General features: G+C 42.4%; 1 protein-coding gene across 1 annotated transcript in view; it reads right to left on the reverse strand.

Moving 5' to 3' along the window:
- The window catches only part of dpp6a (dipeptidyl-peptidase 6a), a 131,795-nt gene extending 120,000 nt beyond the window's left edge, over positions 1-11,795 (reverse strand). The window contains exon 1 of the mRNA XM_066688218.1: positions 11,463-11,795. Coding sequence (XP_066544315.1) covers positions 11,463-11,519 — 57 coding nt within the window. The 5' untranslated portion in view covers positions 11,520-11,795. The remainder of the gene's footprint in view (positions 1-11,462) is intronic.
- Positions 11,796-22,030: the final 10,235 nt, after the last annotated feature.

Below are 22,030 nucleotides of genomic sequence, written 5' to 3' on the forward strand. Positions count from 1 at the left end.
ATGAAAGGTAGAAAAACCTCTATTTAAATGTGTGTGTGTCCTATATCTCTGTATCTTACATAAAAGCTTCATTACACAAGTAAGTACTAAATGGCATTCATAAACAGGATTACTCCCCCAAACACACACACACACACACTTACACAATGCCTACAGAAAGTCTACACCCCCTTTCAGAATGTTCACCTTTGGTAGAAAATGTATTAAACAATTAAAACTGTGTCCACCCCCTTGTAATAGCAATCCTTCATTAGCTCAGGTATTAGCAATCACCTTCAAGACCTCACACTAAGTTAAAAAAGGGGGTGCAGACAGTGCTTTTTATTTATACACAGTGAGTGGGTGCTCAAAACACAACCCTAGCTCCTCTCGAGCCTAAACTAAACACTGAAAACTGAACACAATAGTTGCCAGTCCAAATCTCAAATCCATATCAGTCTGTTAATCCAGTTTGATACCATTGTTCAGTTCCTTTTCTGTGCATCTCCTGCCTGACACTTCCTGTTTTTTTATTTTTTATTTTATTTATTTTATGTGAAAATAAATTAAATAATTTAATCCATTCAATTTTGACAACGGGCAGATTTCACAAAAATGATATGAAATCAGAAGCGAGCAATTCAGTTATTGCGTTGGCCCTCTTTAAAACCTACCTTCATCATCATTGCAGATTTCAAACTGTACTTCATGCGTACACAAAACAAACTACATCGGGGCAAAATCCTTCAAATCCAAGGCTTATCGTTAGCACCAAACCATTGATACAGTGAGGGAAAAAAGTATTTGATCCCCTGCTGATTTTGAACATTTTAAAGGGAGTGCTCCTAATCTCAGCTCGTTACCTGTATAAAAGACACCTGTCCACAGAAGCAATCAATCAATCAGATTCCAAACTCTCCACCATGGCCAAGACCAAAGAGCTGTCCAAGGATGTCAGGGACAAGATTGTAGACCTACACAAGGCTGGAATGGGCTACAAGACCATCGCCAAGCAGCTTGGTGAGAAGGTGACAACAGGTGGTGCGATTATTCGCAAATGGAAGAAACACAACATAACTGTCAGTCTCCCTCGGTCTGGGGCTCCATGCAAGATCTCACCTCGTGGAGTTTCAATCATCATGAGAACGGTGAGGAATCAGCCCAGAACTACACGGGAGGATCTTGTTAATGATCTCAAGGCAGGTGGGACCATAGTCACCAAGTAAACAATTGGTAACACAATACGCAAGGTCCCCCTGCTCAAAAAGCACATGTACAGGCCCATCTGAAGTTTGCCAACATCTGAACGATTCAGAGGAGAACTGGGTGAAAGTGTTGTGGTCAGATGAGACCAAAATCGAGCTCTTTGGTATCAACTCAACTCGCCGTGTTTGGAGGAGGAGGAATGACCCCGAGAACACCATCCCCACCGTCAAACATGGAGGTAGAAACATTAAGTTTTGGGGGTGTTTTTCTGCTAAGGGGACAGGACAACTCCACTGCATCAAAGGAACGATGGACGGGGCCATGTACCGTCAAATCTTGGGTGAGAACCTCCTTCCCTCAGCCAGGGCATTGAAAATGGGTCGTGGATGGGTATTCCAGCATGACAAAGACCCAAAACACACAGCCAAGGCAACAAAGGAGTGGCTCAAGAAGAAGCACATTAAGGTCCTGGAGTGACCTAGCCAGTCTCCAGACCTTAATCCCATAGAAAATCTGTGGAGGGAGCTGAAGGTTCGAGTTGCCAAACGTCAGCCTCGAAACCTTAATGACTTGGAGGGGATCTGCAAAGAGGAGAGGGACAAAATCCCTCCTGAGATGCAAGGGTTTTGCCACCAAGTACTAAGTCGAAGGGGTCAAATACTTATTTCCCTCATTAACATGCAAATCAATTTATAACTTTTTTGAAATGCATTTTTCTGGATTTTTTTGTTGTTATTCTGTCTCTCACTGTTAAAATACACCTACCATTAAAATTATAGACTGATCATTTCTTTGTCAGTGGGCAAACGTACAAAATCAGCAGGGGATCAAATACTTTTTTCCCCCACTGTATCTGTCATTCCTCTATTAAAAACTCGAGATTAAAGCAGTCATTTCAATTCATTGGGATTAACAATCTTCCAGACGTTTAAGAGCACTCAGCCTTGTGTAGCACACCTAAATCGTTAGTGTAGCGCCACCAATTGATGTGATTGACACTCATTAGAAGTACTTTAACACACGTAAACCTCTAGTATTGTCACTCATCTTCATTGGCAAGGCTTTCTTGGACTGACCAAGAGCTTTGGGCACCATTTTAAAAACACCCAAGAGTTCAACAATGTTGTTCACGTAATCATTCCCCATCAGTGTACCCTTACAAACAGACCAAGACTGAGCCCATCCAGAACAAACAAATTTTTTCGCATATGGTAGAAACATTTGATCCTTGTATGTTTCCTAGGCCAACAGTTTGATCTATTTTAGTCAGTCATCCATTGTGTGAAACCTGTGCATCACCAGCTGGGTTCTCCTTCATAGCTGAGTGGACTGGGGGGTGATGGGGACTTACAGAGCTCCCCAGCTTCCAAAGATAATCAATAATAAGCTACTGTACCATGTCACCAATCTGCTTTCCCAACCAAGTACTGCCCAGGCCCAGCATGGCATTGAGTTGCTTAGATCTGACAAAAGCAATGTGTGAGTTACAGCCTGAATGAGGGGTCTGGGGGGAAGTGTGTTCTCTTGAATCTGCTTTCACGTCCACCCAGACACAGACATCACAGAGGTCTCAGCCAGAGCCTGCCACACAACAGGCATGTGTGCATCCTCGGCTGTTTCATTGGAATTCACGGTGTAGAAAATGCATCCCCTCGCCCCCGGCTCTGGCGCGTCAGCGCTCCTCTCGCAGATTACAGGAATCAGGTGCATGAGTCACAGTGGTGTGCCTTTATAAAACCCTGCGAATTTGATCATTAACAGGGGACTTCGCTGAGGCACCACCACCACCACCAAGACCAGCAAAGCAAAATGGGAGGCAGTTATAACAGGACACAGACAGACCCATTCCCCTTCCTTCTCAGAGACCCGTCCCTGGAGCAAAATTAAAAGGCTACGAAAAGGCTGGAATTCACAGGGAAGATCTACTGTGTGTATCAATTAAAGCAGCACCGTGGACAAAATAAGCTGTCAGATCCCCTTAATTGATTCGAGTCTGCAGCATCGAAGCACAAAGCCAATCCAATACAGAGACCAGAAAAACAACAACAAATACAAGGGCGAAATGCAAACATGTTCTTCTAAACCCTTTTTGGATGTTGTATGTTTTTGCTTGAGAGAGTGTTTGACAATACACCTTTGCAGAACAGCAGATGTTTAGAGAGGTAATGGAACTGATTTGGAGTAATGTTTATAGATCACACAACATGAACTTGGGGTTCAACATGAGAGATCAACAGGAAGAGCTTTGAAACATCTGGTAGACAGTGAAGTACTGTTTTTCCATTCCCATATTATCTACTCACAAGCCTGGTTAATATATGCCGTTTTCAGTGGTATACGTTCTACACAGAAATCGATTAGCTCACATGAACCCGATGTGAGCCTACACAGTACAGGCGGAGGTGCAGTCCTGCTGTTCATAAATCATTTTAAGAAATGGATTTGGTTGAATCATCAGATGTAAATGGGAAGAAGCTACACATCCTGGCTGCACATTCAGCAAATAGAGACAAAGCTGCTAAAGAGTCGAGATGCACATCAATCCGGGTAAATTAAACAGTGGGATCGGGCCGTAAGTGCCAGCCGGAGAAGCAAAGGGAGGTGTTTGTCTTTGTCTGAGGGATGTCGATGGCCTTTTAATAAATTATGACAATTAAAATCTAACGGTGTTATAACTGGAATACTTACTGGGTATTCTTAGGTTGATAAAGGAGTATTTCCCTTCTTTCTAGGTAACGGACACAAGAGAATCTGCAAAACAGACTACAGCATTAAGGACGAAAATTAAATGAAAAGGAAAGAAAATATATCAGTTATATTTTTATATTAATAATTAAAAAAACGAGTCCAAGTAGATCTCGTCGAGGACAATACAGGGACATTCGGCATCTGCACAACTGCAGTGAGGTATTGGTGTCAGTGCAAGACAGGTGTTGTCATCGTGCAAGCCAGCTGATGGGATCTGAGTCACCTCACAGACAAAAGACACACAATGCCTTTTAACACAACAAACAAGGCCGTCTGTTTCCTCAGCTTGTGTGCCAGTGAGTGTGTTTCTGCGGCCAGCAAAAATAGCAGCGGGTAACGTTACACGCCTTGCAAGGACAGAGACGAGAGAGACACGACTTCCTTTGGGTAGCAGAGCAGACATCCCAACTGTAGAAAATATGGATGTCTATATATAGAGATGTGTGTGTGTGTGGGAGAGAGAGGGGACAGGATCAATATAATCGCACACTACTGTAGAGGGTGCATATGTAATGTGGGCTAACGGTAAAGCGGTGCAGTTTGATATGCAGACTGGCAGGAAGATCTAAGCTCGTGTGCTGGAAAAGGCTCTCTGGGAGTCAGTCTCGCCCACAGAAACTAGCAGACTAGCTCTCTTCCCAGTAGGCCAGTAACACTCGACTGGAATGGTAATGGGGAGGTCCTGAGACACAGGGCACATTAAACAAGATTTACACACTCACTTAAGGATTTATACACCACTGACACACAGATTGAAGTACGATTGTGGTTTATGGACAGCTGTTAAGACCCAACTATTACAATAAAAAGGAGAAAAGCCCCTTTTCACAGTTTGGTGAGGCTGTTTTAGGCACATTAAAATGTCACAAGCGTCTATGTTTGGTTCTAGTTCCAATTTCCTGATCTAAGTCAAACTATTTGATCACCATTCTGGTCTTAAGCAACACAATTGGGTAATTAAAAAAGATACACTCAAGAGGAATGCATCACACATGAGTGTTTATGGTGCGATTCAACACAAATAACACTTGACAATACAGCTGAATGCTACTCTTCCAACTGCGGGTTCAGATTTGGGGGATTGTATGGAGACGCGCACTTCAATCAAGACGTGTGCGCCAGCCAAGACGAGAGCATCACTACACAATATGTTTCCTTCCACCGAGACTGGTGTTAATTGTTTCAGGTCTATAAGCCAAAACAATGCACACAAACGAAGCGGCTCCCAGACGCGGAGTACATTCCCTCTCTGGAAGAAAGGGAGGTTTGAAATCCTGGAAAGAGATAAGTCGCTACTTCAGCAGTAATTGAATTGACCCAATTTCAAACAACTTATTTTTTTTTTTGCGACACTGCACTTGTGGATTTTGCAATTAAAATTAAAAAGTACTTCAACAGATTGCCGAAGCCGGAGAGATGCAAGCGTTTGAGGTCGTTCTTTGCGTTTAATATCTCCTGTGAGTACAGCGTGTACAACATCTTCGAGTAACGCCACCACAAAACAGGAATTTTACCAACACTTTCACATGTTTTTACATCTAATCCACAGAACAAAAATACAACAAAAAGACTCAGGAATTACATTACTCAAGAGGTCAAGCTGAAGCATCAGGTCTGAGGATTTTGTTCACTTTCTGGTCTCAGATATATATAATTCTCTTGAATCTGATCTTTTTCATTATTATCAATATAATTATTAGTCCAGGCTGCAACACTGGAGGATTGCATTGGTGCAACACATAACAAAAACCTGAATGAGACATTATTTTACTGAAGAACAACACTGCAGCGGGGAACACTAGAACTGTACCCAGATTACACGTCCTCATTACTGTGTGTACCCCTGTGAGCCCGTGACACAGGAAAACGTTACCGTCCAACTCCAGAGCACTTGAGATCGTCAGTCTGGTTGTTTTTCATCTGTGTGTGAATGACTCGTGGCTCACAAAAGAGGCTATTTCTGTTCTTGCCACCGAATTCGAAATGTAATTTGCGGCGCACTCTTTTCCAGCAACTGACCATCCATGTGGAATAAAAACATAGAAGGCCGCTGATGTTCCCACAGACCGGAGGTGCTTCAGATCAAATTCACAGCTGATTGGGGATACACCAACAGCTAGACTTCACGGGAAGCTTTCTATCTGAAGAATACTTCGCACTGGAGATCAATCCACAATGAACGGAAGACAAACAAAGGAGAACGCACACCAACCATCACTCTCACAATCATCGCCTGTCACTGTGACCAGTAAGCCATTTAGAGGCAACACCCGCAATAAGATAGATTTCAATCCGGACGAGAGAAAAATACATATCCGCCAGCGTGGGGAGCAGAGCATCTCCCTCTTAATGTATTTTTTTTATTTGTGTGAAACTGGCATTCAAAGAAGCTAACCGCGTCTCTCTCTGTGGCCAAAAGATATCAACCGACCGAGTATTTCGGCTGTATTTAATGCTGGGAAGACAAAGCGAACGATTAAATCGCAGGAGAATCCAGACGCCGGGTCACTGATAATTAAAATCAAACCTACCGCCAAAATTACAATCACCACGACATTTGGAGCAATCGCAGGTATGCTGGGGAATCTCAATTAAAGCTAACAAAAGGTAATGGGAGGTAATAAAGCGCTGTACACAGGAAAGTGGTCTGTAAGCAAATTAGCCTTCAAGGATAATATATTTATCAGAAATGTGAAATCTTAAGCATGGCAGAGGTGATTGGTCTGGTTTTGAACTGTAATTCATGAATTATATGATTAAACACATTGTAATTAACCCCAGGTGTGGAAGGGTCTCAATCCACTGCTTTAAACGGCAGATATGAGGTCATATGCACTTAATTACATGGCATGGGGGGGTGGAAGAAGTAAGGTGGTAAAGAGGAAGGAGGCTTTCATTCATATCTACTTGTTTAACCCTCCTTTTTTCCCCCCATCTTGTGCAGAGGTTCAACGACGCGCATTCGGAGCAGGGCTTCAGTGGAATAGGCATTTGCTTGGCCTATGCGTCATCATAAACCAAATGATCTCTGCCTAAAGTAATGGGAAAAGCATTCATGCTATCTTCAGAATGCTTTACAGGGGGAAAAAAATATCTGTCAAGATCGACTGAGAATTTCTCACATTCCACTTGAGATCCCGATTAAATTAATTCTGCGTGTGCTGGGAGTGCGAGCATGGGCTTCAGTATTTCATGAGAAATCAACAAGAGAGAAACCCTGAATTAACCTAGTGAACAGATTAGAGACTTACCTGACCTGTGACCTGGTGCTACGAAGTTCTGGATTGTCCAATTAAACAAACTTTCTTGTGTTTTTCTACTTTGAAAGTGTGTGCTTTTATATGATGCACTGGTCTCTCCAATGATCCTACAGTGGGATTGCACAATTTACTGCCCCCCCCAGAAGGCTGTCCTGCCGGTTAGAGGCTGTTCAGATATTAAATGTCTGGGGCTCTTTCTTGTAAACACACAGTTGCTTCCCTTCAACTTCAAGAGCACTACAGTTCTAACTTCATCACTCTGAGCTTAAATACTAAGTGAGAGTGAGACGATACTTCATCAGCTATATAGATATATTCACTTTCACAGGTCACTTTCTAAGTGTGATCCTCGGAAAAGCCTGAATGAATGTGAAACTGCGTGCCTTGCCCATTACACCCCCACTGGCTCTGCTTTCTGCGAGTCTGATCGTATCTCATTACCCCGTGGGCAACACAGGGAGAGACAATGCTGCGGGAGTGGGAACTCGCACTACAATGCACTGGTGGATAACTAACACTGCATTTTAAACTCCTGGGTTAGAATAGCACCCCAATAGCACTCCATTGTGTGCCAGGTGATTTGTGTTTTTTTCCTTTTTGGACAAAGGTTGGACTTTCAAGTTATGTTGCTATTTGCATTCCCCAACACAGAGGCCGGAGACAAGATGGCGACACACACTGCCGAGCAATCATGTCTGTCACCTTCATCAGTGTTATTTGTAAAGCGCAATTCATATCAAATGACATCCCATTGCATTTCCCAGAACAAGACTGTGCCACCACAAAACTAAATGCACAAATAAGTATAGTAGTGCTATTATCTGATGTCACTAAAACATTCATAAACACGCAGTTAAGAGCTGGCAAGTCTGGCACCCATGGGAAGTGAACAATAGGTGAACTCTGCCTGGAAGACCTGCAATCACAGAGCGTGTTGATATTACAATGCCTTCAAACCCTCTTCCAGCAGGTGGTGAAGAACAGCTGTGTACACTCGATAAGCCAGATCGAGTCAATGTAATTTACAATCTGCATGGATGAAAATGACCAAGCTGCCAACTTCACAACGTAGGAATCAATATCATTCATTGAATTCAACTGGACAAAAAAAAAGGGCAAAGAAGTGCGATTTGCAAAGGCTGCAGACGCTCACATGACCATCTTCAGTGTTGGAGCCCGCTTATCCATGGCACTCTTTACACATGTGGAACTGAATAAAATGGCATTGATTTCTACACATGGAAGTCATTATTCTGGACGGCCGTCTTGTTATTTACCGAGCGCAGGATCTAGACACACTCAGGGTGCCGAACAGGACGGCCTCAGTGCACACCAGGGAGACTCCAGACAAATGCACTCAACCCAGCAGGTACTCAGCCAACTGGGCACCACTCCATGGAGAACCCTGAACAAAAGTCATCCAATGGAAATGCCCAGATATCAACCAGAAAACTGTGGACTATAGCAACCAATCTGTGCCTCAAGCAGAGGTGTTAAGGATGTGTGTGGCATTTGATATAACAATTATCTGTACCCCAGGCTTATTCATGTCAATTTTGCTCAGATTTGATTTGCAGGAGTTCTCTCATTAAGCTGAAGTAGAAACTGCAACCAAGGTTCGTACTGTGGGTAGTGGGGTTTCCACAAAGCTGCAGGTCTCTCATCGTCCTTAGAGACACTACAATCAAAACTTGTTGCCATTGCCTTCTTCTGTGCTGCTCTATTTGTCAAGTTTTCCATTTGAAAAATAATGTAATAGGTAGGTTCCCTCTTACAGTAACTGGCTACACACAACATGGCTAAGAATCTGTGCTGATCTTCAACCTGTTGCTGCTTTCCTAAGACAGCTAGACAGCTGCACAGAAAAGGGAAAGAGGAGATAATTCAATCTGTTTCCAGCATTAGGAATCATTATTTTCTTTTTCCTTTGTTATCCTTTAACACTGCATGCGCTTTCAAGTATGAAAATAAAACAAGGAGACTACAGTACACACTGACTGCTCAATGGAAAAATCGCCCCTGGTTCACAAATGCCATCTCTGGGGCGAGACACAGAGGATCTCTTATGACAAGAACGGCTGCTTTGTGCAGTTAATATCCAGTGCTGCATCGCGGGCTCCGTTCTATGTTTAATTCGGACAGACAATGACTGTCAAGTGCAGAGTCGCTTCCCAGATAAATGCAGTGTTACTTTTATGCCGTCGCCGATCATTCATTCATCAGCATGAAGTGAATGCATGTATACACACAAATATACACACACACACACACACACACACACACAAAGCCAATACCTCAGTGCTGAACAGTCAAACATATTTCTGTGCTTTCCACTGTGCTGCTGACCACACACACAAACTTACACACATGCTATGGCAGCACTCATCAATTTAGCATGTACAAAACACCACCATTATGCAATGTGTGTAATGTGCTGCTCAGGAGGATGATTCTCCAGCACAATCATGCTGGCATGGGGACACATGAAGAGGCTGCAATGAACTGGCACCGATGTGAGTCACGTCTCTTCCTAGGATGTGGCGGACAACGTGAAAGACCGCGGATGGAGCAGAGGGGAGAGGGGAGGATCTGGCTGCTGCCTATGAAGCGGAGGACGGGCACAGCTGTCCAGTCAGGGGGCACCCCCGCTTATAGGGGTCCTCCTTCATCTCAACGAGACACCAAGAGCGGCACCCCTTCCCTCCATCTTAAATATGGAGCAGCAATGGGTCAACTGACAGCCCTGTGAAGTGGTCTTGTTTATTCATACCTGCTTCAGCGCCTGTCCAGATCCGCCCTTGCCATGTTGTGTGTATGTGTTGAACAGAGCCTGGCATTGTTTGAAATGCCAAGCAAGTCGCCTTGGTTACAGCTATCTGCCAAATGACTTCATTATGACAATAACACCTACAGATAGACGAGTGCTCAGCTCTTCTGTCTATATTACACCAATTAGACAACTTTTTTATTGTTTATATATTAACTCTTCACTACCTTTGTGTTAAACATTCTTGTGTAACATAGTTGCACAATCTTGTAACATCATAATAATTATTAGTACAAATAAAATTCATAACAATAATATTAATTATAATAGTATTATCCCCTTATGTGTACTCAGCATTGATGTTTTAGGAAACACATTAAAATGGTGAGATCTGCATACATTTTAAAAAGGCATTAGATCATTCGGATTCTCCCACATCTTATCAACATTCAGAGACCATTCTTTTCACATGGGATTTTTAAGAAGAACCATCTACTGACAGGAATAAAAATATATCTTGGATTAATTTTGCATGAATTTCGTGTTAGTTTAGTCATGTCATGATTTAGAAACGAAAATCCACTAAAACAGCTGTCCGTGTCTGAGAATGAACCTCTGTGTGTCCCTCAATAATATAGAGATCTGCATGTACAATATACCTTTACATCTAATATGACAAACTCTTCAAGATGTGGTTCATTCAGAAACTGATGTATTGTAACTGAGATTAATGAGCAAACCACAGCGAGGAACTGATTGCATTACCTTAGCAAACAAAACCACAAAATTCATATTGTATCCTTGGCATGGGTTATCTGTATTGACACACACACACACACGCACACATTTGTCCTGTGATCAATTCTATTCAAACTAATGCCAAGCCTGGTATTTATTATTGCTCTATTCTCTGAGCAAAGCCCGAATAGCAATGGCACTCAAGTCAAGTCAAGCCACAATGAGGCGCTTTGAGAGGAATATAATATTGGAACTGGATCTGAACTACAGCTCTGCCCCCCTGTGCATCCACACCGGACTGAGAATCGCTATTCCGGGGGTGAAACGGCGCATTTACACCTCCGACTTTGGGTTTGCACTAGTCGGTGAATTCAACCTGGATAATGCTCGCAAGTTCTCAACCACACCAACAGACATGATACTAATCCACCGCTATGACACACACGCACGCCAGTGTCACTATAGACGTGTCTAAATACGCGCAAGTTATTGCACAGCATTGCAAAGTGAGCGGAGCGCTGCTTTGGAGAGAAAAGGGGAACCGAAATCTTGCAAGCGCGCAGGGACTGGTGAAAGGTTGTTGCTTTCCTCCACAGACATGCAAACGAGCGCATGCAAACCACGTTATATTTAAACACATCCACGGTGCATGTATATACATTTTAACATCGTAATAAGCCATCAATGCAATGTAAAGCACAGCACCGCAGCCTACATTTAAAAGCATAGCATCACTGGAAACCATCCAAACAAAAAGCAGGTACCTGTTCTTGCTGGTGGGCTGTTTTCGCCGGCGCATTTGGCTCCTTTGCTGTGGTCATGATGCCCCCCTAGACCAGCCCCGCCGCCGCTCACCACAACCAACCCAGGTGCTGTATACGGCAGATGCCAGCCAGCCAAGAGATACGAGCAGCAGGCATTCAAATGCAGTGCCGACACGGATGGAGCGAGAGAAAGAGAGAAAATGGGGAGAGCAGACAAAAAGAAAAAAAAAACGCAAAAACTACTACTGGAATCTGAATCTGCGAAGACGCGGATGCAGGTTTGGATGCTCTGCTTCTGAATCGGAGGCAGAGGGAGGGAGAGAGAGAGAGGGAGAGGGGGGAGCGAGCCACAGTCACTGCAATCGTCACAGCAACTGTATGATAACTGCCTGGCAACCACCGCCGGGAAAGTGAGAGGAGAAACGACCGAGGTCTGTTCCCCCCCCCCCGTACCCCCCATGCATCGGCACACTGAGCATGCACCGACCCCAACGAAAAGACACATGAGTGAGATGCCCTCTCTCACACCAGTCCACAGCCTTTGGGTCAAGTGCGCCTTATGTATTTATTGCAGGAGAGGTTGGGGGTCTGGGGGTGGGAAGGGCATTTCAAAAAGCAGGACTGTAGCGCTGGAAGTTGGGTAAGTCATGTGGAATTTGCATTTCATCTCTGGAGGGCAGCGGTGTAGCTGGGGTCACCTGGAACTGAACACTCAAAGGTGACAACTGTGAATATGCATTGTCCACTTGCTGTAGATTCAGGCCAGTCTTTGTATTGCCACTGCACTTGATTGTGTTACATGTATGGTGTTGATGTTGTCTTTATTTATTGAGTTATTGCATGAAGAAGCCACTCACAAATAAGCTTGTACCAAAACTAAAGTAACTTCCTGTAAGGGCTGGTGTTCAAGACTGTCTGACAACTCTGCGTTAAGGAAGACTGACAGCTCCGGTGACCAGAATGAAGACGTTGATGGCTTTAAAGTGCAGTGAGTATTATAACACCTCGGATAAGCACCCCCGTTGGCAAGAAGTCGATGGGAAAACACAGAGGAAATCGCTGAAAGCATACAGTAGTGCTAACTCAGATGATGCGTCTCAATTAGCTACATTAAATGGCCGCACAGATACCCTGTTCACCTTCCAGTTTGCTGAAGGGAGGGGGTGTAAACCTTGGACAATCATGCCATTGATTGTTATAAACATTGTTTGTGGCATTGTGGCAGTAAATTCTTTCCAGCACAACTGTATATTAAAAGAATAAGTGCTGCCCAATACCAACTGTGCTACCAAAAGGACTGGGAAAGTGATCCAAATAACAAACAAGCACAATCTTTTCACAACTCTACCCTTGGCCCTAATGACTGCCGCAGTCCTACAAGGGACACTTCTCCCCTCATCTGTTGGATGTTCAGTCAGAGTGTCTTGACTCTCTCCTTCAGCACAATTTCCAGTGCCGCAAGATAAGTCATTTCCCGTCTTCTCTCCCTCCTCTGCCAGCCCAGTTCAGTCAAGAGCTGCAATTCTCAAGGCAACTTTCTCAAACTGTGCTCTTAATTATTTTCTTATTAAAATGAGAAATTCCAATTATACTTCCTCCTTGTTTACTGGACTGAATTTGTTTTTGTGTTTGCGGTCTGAAGCAACAAGATGAACCGGTCGTATGAAGGAACTATTGTGTTGATCCACAAACAGAGAGATGCTGTAGTAAATACACAATGGCTGGTAAAAAAGTCACGACAGCAGCAGTTGTCTTGTCTACTTTACGGCGAGTGTCTGTTTTTCAACCTGGTAATGACCCTAAACACACAGACAGACTAAGTCGAACGAAGAGTGAAAAAGAAACTGCTCCTCTCTTCTATTCCCTGACTTTTATGAAATGAATGTGTGATTTTGAAGAGAAAAGTCTAATATTCAATATAAGTGTATTTGAACCCATAATTCTGATCACTAATGTATCAATACAATATTATACCCTGGAAACAATTATCCGCGTACATATATTCAATTAAAACTCAAAAATGTGTGGAACACATTCAAGCTCTTACATATAAAAAAAAAAAACACTTTGAAACCAAGCAAGATTTAATTCATAAAAAAAAAAAAAGGAAAAACAGTTAATAACTAATCTTATTATTCTTCCACTATCCCAGGGGCTGGCGTTTATTTTAATATGCACCGTGTCCTCCAGTAATTAAGGTCAAGTCACATTTATATAGTAAATTATTCTCGAATCCCTATGTGCAGTGCAGCGACCGCGTCACGTGACTCGGACACACTGCACGGGGGATAAACCAGTGTCCTTCAAACTCCAGCCTAATTTTAGCACATCGCCTACCTTATTACAATGGGATCTTAAAATTCTGCTCTTTGGAGGCCTGTCACTCTGCATTAAACGCACGTCGGCCGTGAGGACAGCCGCTGCATGTAGATAAATAAACACGTGTGAAGGTCTTTAACATTTCATAACGCAGGGAGAGTGTCGTCAGAGCATCTGCACAGATATACGACTGTCGGAAAGTTGTTCCAGGTCCAGCAAAGCTTTCAATATACAACACAGTCCCCCTTCTTGGCGGGAGACCAAACTTTTCCCACTTTTATTGTCTGTGATTGTCTGAAAATAGGACCCATTTTTAACACACACCTCGACATTCTCATTTATTTTATGCTTTTTCTTAAAAAAACACAAAAACCTCTGCTTGGTAAGTGTGGGAGTGTGGGGTTTACTATATTGCACTTTATATTTAGCCCCCGTCACAATATTGCAATACATCACATATAGTTCTGTTCTGTGTATGTGTATATATACACTCACCTAAAGGATTATTAGGAACACCATACTAATACTGTGTTTGACCCCCTTTCGCCTTCAGAACTGCCTTAATTCTACGTGGCATTGATTCAACAAGGTGCTGAAAGCATTCTTTAGAAATGTTGGCCCATATTGATAGGATAGCATCTTGCAGTTGATGGAGATTTGTGGGATGCACATCCAGGGCACGAAGCTCCCGTTCCACCACATCCCAAAGATGCTCTATTGGGTTGAGATCTGGTGACTGTGGGGGCCAGTTTAGTACAGTGAACTCATTGTCATGTTCAACAAACCAATTTGAAATGATTTGACCTTTGTGACATGGTGCATTATCCTGCTGGAAGTAGCCATCAGAGGATGGGTACATGGTGGTCATAAAAGGATGGACATGGTCAGAAACAATGCTCAGGTAGGCCGTGGCATTTTAATGATGCCCAATTGGCACTAAGGGGCCTAAAGTGTGCCAAGAAAACATCCCCCACACCATTATACCACCACCACCAGCCTGCACAGTGGTAACAAGGCATGATGGATCCATGTTCTCATTCTGTTTATGCCAAATTCTGACTCTACCATCTGCATGTCTCAACAGAAATCGAGACTCATCAGACCAGGCAACATTTTTCCAGTCTTCAACTGTCCAATTTTGGTGAGCTTGTGCAAATTGTAGCCTCTTTTTCCTATTTGTAGTGGAGATGAGTGGTACCTGGTGGGGTCTTCTGCTGTTGTAGCCCATCCGCCTCAAGGTTGTACGTGTTGTGGCTTCACAAATGCTTTGCTGCATACCTCGGTTGTAACGAGTGGTTATTTCAGTCAAAGTTGCTCTTCTATCAGCTTGAATCAGTCGGCCCATTCTCCTCTGACCTCTAGCATCAACAAGGCATTTTCGCCCACAGGACTGCTGCATACTGGATGTTTTTCCCTTTTCACACCATTCTTTGTAAACCCTAGAAATGGTTGTGCGTGAAAATCCCAGTAACTGAGCAGATTGTGAAATACTCAGACCGGCCCGTCTGGCACCAACAACCATGCCACGCTCAAAATTGCTTAAATCACCTTTCTTTCCCATTCAGACATTCAGTTTGGAGTTCAGGAGATTGTCTTTTACCAGGACCACACCCCTAAATGCATTGAAGCAACTGCCATGTGATTGGTTGGTTAGATAATTGCATTAATGAGAAATTGAACATGTGTTCCTAATAATCCTTTAGGTGAGTGTATAAATGTATATATAGTAACAGCATACCATCTCTACCTTGACTCTTGCTATGCTATCCTCACAAAGTCTTCCCTTCAAAGACAACAATTGTAATGCATGGTCTTTCACTAGAAACCCGTCTTTTTATGGAAATTACTCAATCATTGCCTTACCAGCGTACTAGAAGTAGAAATTCAATTATTATACCCCTAAACATATTTTCGGCAGGACAGAAGTAATGTTCTCTCTACTCCAATAAGATGACAACTAATCTTGTTTAGCCCAAAGAGAGGAAGTCGTTTTTTGAGCCACTGGAGACTAACTAACCACATTTTGCGCTTACTCTGTATGGAGTTTCCTCGTCTGTCCCTTCACATGTTTGTGAGGTTGCGTGTCATGTTCCTACAGCATATTTCACCGTGTTACCCTATTCACCACACTTTGTTAAGAAGGAAAAGAAGACAGAAAATAAATAATAGAAAAATCAACACATAAAGCTACCTGTGACAAGAGACGTTTACCCAGCATCCGGGCACAAATAGACATCCATCATGGATGATTTATACGAATGCTTTGCTTCTCCACTGTGCAGTTTATGTGGATAAAAGCAGGGCTGAATTGAGCAGGTGTTCATAAGAACATAAGAACATAAGAAAGTTTACAAACGAGAGGAGGCCATTCAACCCATCGTGCTCATTTGGTGATCCAAGGATCCTATCCAGTCTGTTTTTGAATGTTCCCAAATGTTCAGCTTCAACCACATCGCTGGGGAATTTGTTCAGATTGTGACGCCTCTCTGTGTGAAGAAGTGTCTCCTGTTTTCCATCTTGAATGCCTTGAAGCCCAATTTCCTTTTGTGTCCCCGGGTCCGTGTGTTCTTGCTGATCTGGAAAAGCTCCTCTGCTTTGATGTCAACTGGTTGTGGCCCATTGGGTGGTGTTTTCCTGAGTAGTTCTCCCAGACGGAATGATAAGAAGATATGGATTCTCGATTTACCACCCAGATTAAATTGATTCTTGATCCCATAAGGAGGTATAGACTTCGAAAGACTTGGTGCAAAGGCTATAACAGGCTATAACAGCACACACTCTTGTACTGAACAATGAATTGGATCAAATATGCCATTTATTAAAGGTTAAAACCATTAAATGACTCTGATGTGTATTTGATACTGAAAGCGAGGTCACCATCTTAATTGAATTGAATACAGTGTGTACTCTCTATATACATCGTGGATTTTACATATAGATGAGATAGATTCAGTAGATTACAGTTAATGAATGCAGCTCAAACATATATAGAGTGCCTGCACACAAGATCAGTCACCCCTAGTCAAGAGGCTCATTGATTTATTTATGCCTATTGTATAACCCGGATCATTTGGCAACAAGTATGTTTTCACGTCAGCAAAATGCACCGCAGAAGACGTGGGTCTGCATGGGGGATGCGATCCAGCCATTGCTCACTACTGCTACACGCTCTTCAGATTCCTGCTCGAGTAGCTCTTACTCAACCCACATACTGTAGCATCATGCGCCACACGGTCTGAACATAGATACAAATGCTGTATGGGCTGCACGCTGCTTAACACACCTGTACCTCATCATACAGATTCAACATTGTGAATCTGCTGCTGGCTGGAGGCCTCAACAACACGTTCTCACTTCTTTCTATTATTTTCCTATCTTTTACGTGGAATACAGATAGACAGATAGGTAGAGAGAGAGGGAGAGGGGAGAGATGTTTCTCTACTATTGTGTTTATTGTGTTACTACCATTATAAGGATGTAGTATATAGACTTGTGTAAATGTACATTATCATTATTATCATTCATCTATTTATCATTTGTATCTCCTTTTGTAATGCGTTGGCAATCCATTAATTAAACGGAGAGAGAGACAAAGATACAGACAGATAAGATGGATGGTAAGATCACACCAGTATAAGCTAGAATGCAAAGCTCTTTTTCTCCGCACTCACTCTGAATCACAAGTCATCTGAATACCTGGGCAGCTTTGTCATATTACAGTGATTACTCTCTATACTGCCGGCATATAGCAGTTAGTCTTGTGCAGTTCATTGTGCCGAGTATATGCACCAACACAACCTGAGAATGCCAAAAGATGTAGGACTGTGATATGCAGATTTAAATGCGCCTTCGATGTATTATTATTATTATTATTTTATCTGCTAATTAGTCGTGTAAAAAGCAGTGGAACGAATACTGCCGATAAAACGAGAACATCTGTTTCGACAAACAATTAGAGAATGTCAACAAGCGCCTCAATCGGTCACAACATTGTAATTCACGGGAGCCATAACGATCTGTCATCCCGCGGATTAGGGAGTGAGGGGAGCCGGCCCTTGTGCTGCACGCGGCGGTGATTGATAAGGAGCGATGAATGCAATGATGCAAAATAATAACGGTCATAACACTAACTAGGCTTGAAAAGTGAGGCTGCTTAGCTCCAAGGGTAAACGTCTGCGATGATAAGGGTCTAATTCCTCCGAAGGATGATTTAATATCTACGTGCGGTGGTTTCTGTGCATTTGCCTTTCTGTGGCTTGGAGGTACAGGTGACTGAAGGCCCCTCAGACAGTAAATACCTTTCATAGCTGGTCTGCATGCCCAGTTGTTGGTTGGCTGGATAAAAAAGATAGACACAAACAATTCCCTAATAAATAAAACATACATATTATTCTCACGCTGTTCTCTCTGGTGTGTCTGAGCACAGACTCCAAGTAGAGGGTTTCCATGAAATGTATAGATTTACAGGTTTTGCAAATGAAGCGTGACATTGCAGTTTAATATATATTCGATTAGATGCACTAGCATGTAAATGTCTACAATGTTCTGACTAAAGTAATGAGTTGGGCTATTAAAGGAATATTAACAGACGTGACTGCACTACTCTGTCGCTGACCGGGGCTGTTGACAGTACGATATTGAAATTGCCCAGGACGTGCTGAAGCTGTGGCGGAGGCTTACTGCAGATGTTGACAGATGTGAGGGAAATGGCAGATGAAATGGGTGGCAGGTGAGTTTAAATACACATTCTGTGAAAGTGACAGGCTGACACTAATTGACTGACACTGACAGACTGAAAAATTGAGTTACTGCCTGAGACTTTTACTATCTATCTATTCAGATCAAAAACAATGATGGTGGAAAACTGAACGTTTGCAATAATTACATAAATAAATACATATATATATATACATATATATATATACATATATATATACATACATATACATACATATATATATATATATATATATATACAAACACTCACTCACAGACCCACACACACACACACAATGTCAATGGCTAACTTAGAGAACACCTCTACAAACTGAAATTGTAACATTTAGAGGTATCACATAATGCTGTGCATTTCATTTAGTTTAAGAATTCTGAAATAGGTTTTGAACATGTTAGACAACTGAGCACCTGGTGCATGAATACGAATAAAAGTAATTGACAAACAGCTCTTACAAAAAAAGATCAGCCATTGTGTTCAGTAAAGCTAAGTCTTTGCTGCAGTGAACAGAAATTTTCCGTGTGCTTGTACTCAAGCTGGGCAATGAGTCCTTACAACAGAGAGGCGATCGATGACATTTGGAGAAGGAAAACAAATGTCTTTTCATAGTTACAGACAACCTGAGGCACGGTATCTTGCAAATCAGGGTCTAAAAGAAAAACAATTCACAAGTGTTAACTGCAACGTTACCTTCACAGCTAAGTAATAGCAAATAGCCAATTACAGGACACCTCTGGGAGAACATATGTGATCTATAATTGTCTCCCCGTGGAAGAGAAACAGGCCAAAACGGAAGTGACAAAGTACAGATCTACTTTCACACGGGAAAGTGGTTATAGATCAAACGGAAAAAAGTAAGTATGTGGATCCTCATTTTATGCTCTAATTTTATTTTTCGTGTTTGGAAAATAAAAGTAAAATAACTGGTTTCTAAGCTTGTTGTTTAATTGAGATCTGAATGGTGGCTAGTCTGAAATCACCACTAGAAGTGCTAACAATCTGACAGCTGGCCTTTATATACAGTGACTTTTCCTCAGCTGGGATTCAGGCCCTTTAATCTCTGTAAAATGTGCTGTCCACATACATTGCTAATAAGGAAGTTAAAATCCCGGTTGTTGCAGGCTTTTACATAATTTCTCTCACAGATACTTTGTGTCGCTGCGTTTGACATGTGGTAACCCCCCCTCCGAACTGATTGACAACAAACCCGATGAAGACCTGGTCCTTGCGTTTGGGATGACTCTTGATAAAGGCCCGTGCGGTGCCTTGAGAATGACATTCACAATTGATTGGCTTATCCCATCATCTGATAAAGAGGCAAAGAACTTAGAAAATGGTTATGCAGAGATTGGTTGCTTTCCTGCCAATGATGGAGGTTTGACCACAGTAAAACTACAGTAAACGTTTATGACTCACTTCTTCTCTAAAATACAAATTTAGATAAGAGTTATGAAGATCCCAAGTGGATGCGATTTGCTTGGCAGGACAGAATCCCCTGCCCTGAATCAGCCGTCCTCCGATGAAAGTCATTGCAAGTTTCTCAGGAATATTTCTCGGCAGGAGGTCGATAGGCTAAGGGTTGTAGCGGGAGCTCAAACTATCAGTCTTTGGGTTGTTCAGCCATGAAAGCAAACGTGTGGGAGGCAAATGATTTCCTTGGCAGAGATACGGGGAAGGGAAACAGGTTAGCAATGAGTGATGCGAGTTCTATTCGTACATTTTCTGCGCACTCCTGCGGAAGTCTTGGAGGTTTACCATCATTTTCAATTATTTTTTTTTCTCGTTCAAAACTTCAAAATGAAATTACACCAATTTTCCGTCGGCACACTGGAGCGCTAATTGTGTTTTCAGACAATAACATATCCCTTAGCATGCTTTCTTTTAAAAGCAACGTTGTCATGACTACTAATTCCATTCGTACCACATTGTATTTGTCATTGTCTACACGTTCATGAGGAAGTCATAGTTTTATTATTATTTCATACTTCGCAGAATTGATTTAATCATATGCTTGAATCTAAAAGAGTAGATTCATCTCTCATAGTTTAGTACATCCGTAAGACATATTTAATCTTTGGAAATTAATAGAATGAATGAATTTGGACCTTCATTACACTACATATGACTAATTGTGTACTGTATGTACAGGAATGCCAATTCAGGAATTTTTGTGTATGAATGCTTTAACTTTTTGAAAGCACGATTGAATTAGGTACCTGGATAAGGGCGTCTGCCAAGAAATAAATAATAATACTTACATTTATAACTCGTTTGGATTCATCGAAGAACATAAGAACTCCAGAAACTGAAAGTGTTGTTCCAAAACTGGGATTGTAAAATGTCAAAGTGCAAAATCATGGAAATGGGTGCGTATAATATCTCAGAGTAAAAAGATGTACATTCATCCATTTGAATTGCCTTTTTTCTGGCTTTGACATTTGGCAGAGCAATGCACTCTTCTCTCCAGTCCACCACAACTACACAGCAGGGAGACAATACCACTTTGTACTGACATAATACAGCTACAGACCCACAGAGCCCTGGGGGAGAGCTGCACCTGACCTGAATCAGTCTGACACATGATTAAAATGATTAATTTAACTACACAATGATTGGGAACGGAATGAGTTTGTAGAAGGCTTACAGGTACGTGGCACAGGTTGCATCTCTCGCATATATTCACTTAGAAACAAACGATATCAATGTGAAAAACAGACACGATCCTGGCACACAGCTGCCTCGAAACAACGAAGTTGCACACTGGAAGTTGGGGAAGTGGAGTTCCTGCCCGTAGCATGCCAAGGAAGTGTCACCACTTTCCCGAAGCCAGCACATTTCAGCACCCCGTCCCACAGCACAGCGGTGGACAGCTCCTGTGTGGAGGTCACCGTGGGATGCAGGAGGGCAGCACTACTCCTGATTGGCCACAGGGCTGTAGTGTTCCCTGACCGGTTCCCTGATTGGCATTTGCAAGCCCTACCCTTACTGGCTGGGCAATCGGCAAATCAGATACCTGTTCTGTTCTCAGCTGCTTTCAAGTCTCTGTGTTGCATTCATTAGGGCTGAATTGATTACAATTCCACTTGTGTTAGATTCCATAAACATTCTTTGTGTCATTCCAATTTCCCTCTCTTTCTTTCCAATCCTGCGTTTTTTAAAGGGGAGAGTTTTTCATCCTGTCCATCTGTCCGGTAAAGTGTTTTTGTTTTGTTTTTGGTGACTTTAGATCTAAACCAGGTATTGAAATTGTGATGTGAAAGTGTGTAACCAACCCGCTGACCTGGGAACTATATAGAGTAACCATAACAATCATCAGAAGAAGAATTTTGTTGTAGCTACCGTATATTAATGGATTTAGATAATCTTACAATTAAGCATTTTTCAGTTCTGAGTTGTCTTTCAGTGTTAGAAAACCAGTGATTTACTTTAGGGATGGTGGTGGTTTTCAGTAACTCATAATCTAATTCAAAAATCAAAATGGAATCCAATCGCAAACAATAAAGTGCCAGTCTGG

Source organism: Amia ocellicauda, chromosome 2 (genome assembly GCF_036373705.1).
Source record: "Amia ocellicauda isolate fAmiCal2 chromosome 2, fAmiCal2.hap1, whole genome shotgun sequence".
NCBI classification, from domain to species: Eukaryota; Metazoa; Chordata; class Actinopteri; order Amiiformes; family Amiidae; genus Amia; species Amia ocellicauda.